The following is an 8315-nucleotide window of genomic DNA, read 5'->3' as shown; positions in this document are numbered from 1 at the left end:
AGATACACGGCCAGACAACGTTCCATCAGAAGTGGGACTTTTGTAAGCTGAAACTGTTGCTTTCGCCAGGCGGCATAAGCTAACCGGTATCGGCCGGGTTATTCCTTTCTTGGCGGGGTGTGTATCCCAATTCTACCCCGGATAGCAGCACAAAGTTTTGGCGCTGGGCCCTGTAGCTGGGTCTCAGCGTCCGGCGTTCTCCGATCTCGGCTTCACAGGTGAGATGTAATGTGATATACAGGTTGATCGCCTCTCACAGCAAGCACTGCAACTTAGCGTTACACAGGTATAGTCAATTATGGGAGGCAACTGTGAGCCATAATGCCTAGATGCGTCGGGGTGACCTGATCAAGGTGCCATATCACTTTAGCATAATAATGCCTAGTTAAGACTTCCACTCTGAGATCCGCAGATCGTGTACCAGCCTGGGTCGAGGGGCTCAGACACCGGTAGCCTTCAGTATGCCGGAGAATAGTACTTAAATCCCTGATAGGGAGAGATGAAGTTTTCAGGCAGCCACCTGTACTGCTACCTGTTGGCTCCACCCACCGGCCGGTCTTATATGATATCTAACGCATGACAGAAAATCCCTAGTTACATACCTGGGGCTAGAACTAATGTTAATTTGTACCATAAGTAATACGTTAGCCCCAACAAATTAATTTGAAAAAAGCAGCTATTCATAGGTTCATGGGGTATTAGGGTAATACAGTATACAATAGAGTAGTACCACTGAAGATATCTAGAATGCAGGGGAACTATACAAATAAACCACCCCGGAATAATGTTGTAATTTAGGAATCAGAATATGGTGTATATTAAGCCCATATATTGTTAATTAAGAATCAGAATATGGTGTATATTAAGGATATATACTGTATATATATATAAATTTATATATATATATATATATATATATATATATATATATATATATATATATATATAAATAAATAAATTTTCCTGTGCAGCACAGCTCTGCCATATGGGCCCATGGAAAAGGTCTAGTTGTCTCTAATCTTATTTTAATATAGTAACCGCCTATCATACAGGTTAATATAAAAATCATGGAGCAATTGGTATAGAATAGGTAAAAAAAAAAACGACCCAGAAATAAATAAATAATAAAGAATCTGTGGTGGGTACAGATAAGGTCAGACCACCCGTCTCGGTCGAGGGATTGAATTATAAACCTCTCACCATCAAAACCACCTAAGCAAAGGGAGCAGTATCATAATGTTCTCTTTCATACACTAGATATGACAAACATATACTATCTCCATAAAGGGCTTAATATAAAGAAAGGCACCATATACTTGACTCATCATGGTAGCTAGCCAACATAGGCCTCGCTTCCATTGAGTTGTAATTCAGTTTGCGTGCACTCGCAAACTGTTAAATATGCTGTCAAAAGCAATATCGTTTAACGACTGTTTCCAATGGCGCGTTATACCTCAATATCGGCAGCTGGACTCCGGCTGCCGAAAAAATCTTCGCGTCCCATAGAAAGTAATAGAAGCCGTTAATCGCTAAATTATACCAGGTTTCCAATGAAAGCGCAAACCGTTAATACACTGTCGGAGGCTGTCGATACATTGAGAAATATTACCCCCAGCTCAACTAGGTGTAAAGGAGGAAAAAATAGCTTTTTGAGGCCTGTTTCTTATTGAAATTGCAAATCACAAAAAAATTATGAGTGTTTCAATGTACAAATAACATTATACACTGTGTGCAGAATTATTAGGCAAATGAGTATTTTGACCACATCATCCTCTTTATGCATGTTGTCTTACTCCAAGCTGTATAGTCTCGAAAGCCTACTACCAATTAAGCATATTAGGTGATGTGCATCTCTGTAATGAGAAGGGGTGTGGTCTAATGACATCAACACCCTATATCAGGTGTGCATAATTATTAGGCAACTTCCTTTCCTTTGGCAAAATGGGTCAAAAGAAGGACTTGACAGGCTCAGAAAAGTAAAAAATAGTGAGATATCTTGCAGAGGGATGCAGCACTCTTAAAATTGCAAAGCTTCTGAAGCGTGATCATCGAACAATCAAGCGTTTCATTCAAAATAGTCAACAGGGTCGCAAGAAGCGTGTGGAAAAACCAAGGCGCAAAATAACTGCCCATGAACTGAGAAAAGTCAAGCGTACAGCTGCCAAGATGCCACTTGCCACCAGTTTGGGCCATATTTCAGAGCTGCAACATCACTGGAGTGCCCAAAAGCACAAGGTGTGCAATACTCAGAGAAATGGCCAAGGTAAGAAAGGCTGAAAGACGACCACCACTGAACAAGACACACAAGCTGAAACGTCAAGACTGGGCCAAGAAATATCTCAAGACTGATTTTTCTAAGGTTTTATGGACTGATGAAATGAGAGTGAGTCTTGATGGGCCAGATGGATGGGCCCGTGGCTGGATTGGTAAAGGGCAGAGAGCTCCAGTCCGACTCAGACGCCAGCAAGGTGGAGGTGGAGTACTGGTTTGGGCTGGTATCATCAAAGATAAGCTTGTGGGGCTTTTTCGGGTTGAGGATGGAGTCAAGCTCAACTCCCAGTCCTACTGCCAGTTTCTGGAAGACACCTTCTTCAAGCAGTGTTACAGGAAGAAGTCTGCATCCTTCAAGAAAAACATGATTTTCATGCAGGACAATGCTCCATCACATGCGTCCAAGTACTCCACAGCGTGGCTGGCAAGAAAGGGTATAAAAGAAGAAAATCTAATGACATGGCCTCCTTGTTCACCTGATCTGAACCCCATTGAGAACCTGTGGTCCATCATCAAATGTGAGATTTACAAGGAGGGAAAACAGTACACCTCTCTGAACAGTGTCTGGGAGGCTGTGGTTGCTGCTGCACGCAATGTTGATGGTGAACAGATCAAAACACTGACAGAATCCATGGATGGCAGGCTTTTGAGTGTCCTTGCAAAGAAAGGTGGCTATATTGGTCACTGATTTGTTTTTGTTTTGTTTTTGAATGTCAGAAATGTATATTTGTGAATGTTGAGATGTTATATTGGTTTCACTGGTAAAAATAAATAATTGAAATGGGTATATATTTGTTTTTTGTTAAGTTGCCTAATAATTATGCACAGTAATAGTCACCTGCACACACAGATATCCCCCTAAAATAGCTATAACTAAAAAACAAACTAAAAACTACTTCCAAAACTATTCAGCTTTGATATTAATGAGTTTTTTGGGTTCATTGAGAACATGGTTGTTGTTCAATAATAAAATTAATCCTCAAAAATACAACTTGCCTAATAATTCTGCAGTCCTGTATATGCTACATTTATTTGTCCTATGTATAGGAATTATTTGCACCCATGTTGTCATAGAAATTTCAATATGTATGTGCATATAAAAATATATGCAAGCACCACAATTATGGAACGACCTCCCGCACACTTTCAAACCGTCCCCATGCCTAATATCCTTTAAGAGATCCCTCTCTACATATCTCAAAACAGAATGCACCTGTCATTGTTGATTATATATTTCCTACCGGTTCTATGTTAAATTTTTGTGAATATATTGTGTATTATTATTGTTTTTTATTTTATTGTACCTATTGTGTCAATGCAATGTTTTGTGTACCCAGACGTACTTGAAAACGAGAGAAATCTCAATGTATCCTTCCTGGTAAAATATTTTATAAATAAATAAAATATCTACCAATTCAAAATGAAACCTTTGCCCAGGGATGCTATATATAATCTCAATACATATAGAAATATAATTTTATCTAATAATAATCTTCTCCTACATGTATATATGTATGATAATTGTATATATATATTTGACCTATATAAATCATATAATTTAATAATTACTTTTAACTGTTATGATAAAGGCTGATATATTTAAATAGAAAAATATAATAACATTCAGTGTCTTTGAATTTCCGATATGTAACTACATATATGTTGAAATTATAGTTCATATAAAAAATAAAAGTCATGAGTAAGAATATACTTTCAAACTGTTCATTAAATTAAGGATTAGATGAGATGAAGATAAGCCCTCCCCCCCATGTTATTTATTGCAATCACCAGTTTCACATATGTTAACAAGCAACACACAGCTATAAAAAAAACACCACACCTAGCCTAACCTCAGAACAGATATTTCAAAATGCAGGGTGAGAGAGAAGCTGACAATGCTGAAGTTAGACAGCGTAGGCCTGACATCCCCAGAGTGAGGCTGGATATAGAAACCCTGAATGAGCAGCAGGTGTTTGAAAGTTTCAGGCTCAACAGGGAGAAAATATATCAGTTATATGCCCTGTTGCAAGACAGGCTGGAAAGCCAGGGCTATTCAAGCAGGGCTGTCCCTGGAATGACCAAACTACTAGGGGCACTTCATTTTTTGGCTTCTGGATCCTTTCAGGTGACAGGGGGCATTGTAACGGGGGTGCATAAGTCCACTCTTTCTAAGCATCTTTCAAAAGTTATTGATGGACTTTATGATAATTGCAGAAAATTTATTTTTTTCCCCACATCACCCAGAGGTTGGCGTGATGTTAAGAGGGACTTTTTTCTTTTAGGTGGCATACCCAATGTCCTTGGGGGCCATTGACTGCACTCATATTGCCCTAAGACCCCCTGTGCGCAGGGAGATAATATTTAGAAATCGGAAACACTTCCACTCCTTAAATGTGCAGATTATACGTGATGCAAACATGCGTATATTAAATGTCGTGGCAGGGTTCCCAGGAAGTAGCCATGATGCCTACATCCTCAGGAATTCTGGTGTGTGGAGATTGTTTGAGACAAATCAAATGCCTGAAGGACATCTCCTCGGTAAGTGTTTATGTATATATTATGATGCCTTCATGTGTTCAATATTTTGACATTTTATTGTTTCATTGCTTTATAATCCTTTATGTATGTGTCTAAGGGGGGGAAATTGATTAAATAAATAAATTGTTAATCATTTAAAAGATATATATTAACTATGTCATAGTAAGACATATGCATAACATTATTTTATGTCATACATTGCTTTATTGAAAGATGTGTGTTTATATATCTATATATATCTATATATATATATATAGTGTATATCTATGCATTCATATTTCAGCCGATTCTGCATATCCTCTTAAAAAATGGATTTGGACACCATTGAAAGAGAACCAGGTTGTTGGGCCTGCTGAATTAAGGTAAAATATATATTTATTTTCTGCTCTTGTGTGTCAGAAATATTGATTGTGTCTTGCAAAATGCTCACTATAATCTGTATAAAAGTAGGACCAGTACACACTTCATAGGAATGTCCCTTTAAATCACTCTTGGGTGAATGTAGGTGCAAACCTGGAGGACCTCCTTTTCCAAAGTCCCAGTAAATTTAATGAAATAGAACACACAGGTAGCACTCTATATGGAGCAACAGCACCTTTATTGAGCAACGTTTCGGGGCTCCTGCCCCTTTATTAAGCTATATATCTGTGTTTGTGCACATACATGTGTTGCTTGATTATCTCGTGTGTGTGTGTATATATCACTATCACAGACATAACAATGTTGTACTGAGTGCCTTTAAAGGGACAGTCAAAATACAAATCATCTATTATCAGTGAAGCATTTATAAATCTCTCTGCTTGAATATAAATATATTTATATATATAAAAAGGTTTAAAGATTTATAAGATCAAACCAGGAATGTAGTTAGCTCATTAGTATTTGATTTGTCTTCACATTATATATTATAATCATATTTCTTGTTCTTTTAATTCAGATATAATGAAGCACATATCCGAACACGTGCTATAATAGAACGACTGTTTGGTGTTCTAAAAATGCGCTTTCGCTGCCTGGACAGATCAGGGGGGATCTCCAATTCAGTCCGGAAAAACCTATAAAAATCATAGTGGCATGTTGCTGTCTACACAACATGGCACAGGAGCATGGGATGTTGAACGACTTACTTCCAACACCACAGCCCCCAGGTGAAATCTTTGAGCATGATGTAATTAATCATCCCCAACCCCTCAATGCCCATTTGGAGAGATCTGCAACTATTCAAGATTTCTTTTCAGGTATTTTTATAGTATTGTAATGAGACCTTTTAGTTATTTATGATTATGTTTTTTAATAATACACATTTGTTTCTTTTAATGTTTTACAGATTGAAGATTCTCAGAAATGGAATACCACTCCCCTCCCTCTCTCCTCATCCCTATATTTACCACATTTTCCCTAAATAAATGTGTACTTTACTCAAATATAGTCATGGTGAATGTTTCTTTATTTCCAGCTATGTACTAATCAATGCATTCATCTTATGATTTATGTATAACATAATTATCTAAAATATAATTTTAATTATATTCCAAATATTACTTTGTTCTCTTGGTATAATTATTTAAAGAGCAGCTATGCACTCCTGGTTAATAAAAATGAGTACATGGGTGAACCAATGACAGACAGGATATATACTGTATGTTGGCAACAATAAACAGCTCCAACATAGGTTCTATGCTGCTCCTGATCTTACCTAAATAAAACTATAATCAAAGGATACTAAGAATATTAAGCAATATAAAGAATATAAATATATTAGATTTGCTTGTAAATATATATGTTTTAGCAAAATAATGGAATTTATGTCACTTTAAAAAAAAAAAAAGGAAGAGTGTGTTCACAATAAAACATTAATGAACCAGATAAATCATTCAATTCCAATCAACTTACATATGTACTCATAATCAATTTAATTTTTTTATGTTTCTTATTTCAATCATGTATTTAAGTTTAGGAGCCATTCCATTTAATGTTCATCACCTGTGGTGCACTTGCTGATTGTTGCCTACATTTAGACAACAATCATCAAGCGCTCCCCATGTGCAGATTCAAAATGGGTAGATTCCTAAGCTAACATTCCTGTTTTAGTAAATTACAGATGATAATGAAGTTAAATAGATTATAGGATTACATATTTAAGTATATAAATACTGCATGCTCTAATTCATGAGTTTTATTTTGAATAGGCTATCCCTTTAAGAAATATATCAGATGCTCATTTCAAAGAGACAAATCCAGATATAATATAATCCTTAAAATAAAGATACATTATCAATACATACAATCCCCTGAGATTGCACACTTTGAATGGCATGGTTACCTCATAGAAAATAATATAGAAAAATAAGTCAAAGGAAATAATTTTTGATCATGAAGATGAGTTTTATTATTACAGATTACCCTCATTCAAATGTAATTTTCAATGTGAAAATCATATTTATTCAATACAAAACGATGACACATTAAAGTTATGTGTCATAGTACTAATATTTATAAAATATATGTAATGTCATGTCTGCTAAAGCAGATAATACATTTGCAATATTTAGACTATTAACCAAAATACATAAGTGCTTAATATTACATACTTCAAGAGATATGAAGTATTGTCTTTAACATGGAGTTATTGAAACAATTTAAAAGTGCATTGTGCATTGGTCCCAGGGAGAGTCTGTGTCTGTTCATATGGGGCGCGATCCGATATAGATCGCAGTTTGCGGCGCAAGTGAGGGGACCGGCGTCGCCTGCAGTTTCAGCTCGCAACTCGAGCTATCCTATATAAGTCGCCGTCAGATGCTAACGTGCCGTAAGTCTGACAAACCAGCGATGTCCAGAAATCTGCGCAAGTACAAATTTCTGGCGTCGCCAGTGACTTGCGGCACGTTAGAAACTGCCGGCGCCTATAAAACCTGACTAAAGTCTAAAAAACCCGCACTGTCTAACACGCCTCCCTAACATAGCCCGATAAGTCTAACACGCCTCCCTAACATAGCCCGACACGTCTAACCCTCTATCCGCTATCCCCCCTCACTATCCTAACAATAAAAAAGCTATTAACCCCCTAGAACCGCCGCTCCCAGTACCCCGCCGCAACCTAATAAAGTTATAACCCCTAAACCGTCGCTCCCGTACCCCGCCGCCAGCTATATTATAGCTATAACCCCCTAAAGTGAGCCCCTAACACCGCCGCCATCTATATTAAAATTATTAACCCCTAATGTAAGCCCCTTACACCGCCGCCATCTCTATTAAAATGATTAACCCCTTATTTAATCTACCTACCCCGCCGCCAGCTATATTATCTATATTAACCCTAAGTATATTATAGTTAATAGAGGTATTACATTATATATATTAACTATATTAACCCCTAATTATATTAGGGTTAATATAGTTAATATAGTTACTATAGTATTTATATAAACTATATTAACTCTATCTAACCCTAACACCCCTAACTAAATTTATATTAAATTAATCTAATTCATTTATAAACTTAAATA

At 36.7% G+C, this 8315-nt stretch overlaps 1 protein-coding gene across 1 annotated transcript; it reads left to right on the top strand.

Annotated features, from left to right (window-relative positions):
* Positions 1-4534: 4534 nt before the first annotated feature.
* Positions 4535-6233, top strand: LOC128638907 (putative nuclease HARBI1). Its single transcript, XM_053691036.1, has 4 exons — positions 4535-4809; positions 5093-5171; positions 5747-6047; positions 6137-6233. The coding sequence occupies exons 1-3, from the start codon at positions 4566-4568 to the stop codon at positions 5868-5870; spliced, it is 447 nt and encodes a 148-aa protein (XP_053547011.1). The 5' UTR covers positions 4535-4565; the 3' UTR covers positions 5871-6047; positions 6137-6233.
* Positions 6234-8315: the final 2082 nt, after the last annotated feature.

The sequence above is a fragment of the Bombina bombina genome, chromosome 1 (genome assembly GCF_027579735.1).
Source record: "Bombina bombina isolate aBomBom1 chromosome 1, aBomBom1.pri, whole genome shotgun sequence".
NCBI classification, from domain to species: Eukaryota; Metazoa; Chordata; class Amphibia; order Anura; family Bombinatoridae; genus Bombina; species Bombina bombina.
The sequence above is the reverse complement of the archived record's forward strand: the minus strand, read 5'-3'. Positions and strand labels throughout refer to the sequence as shown.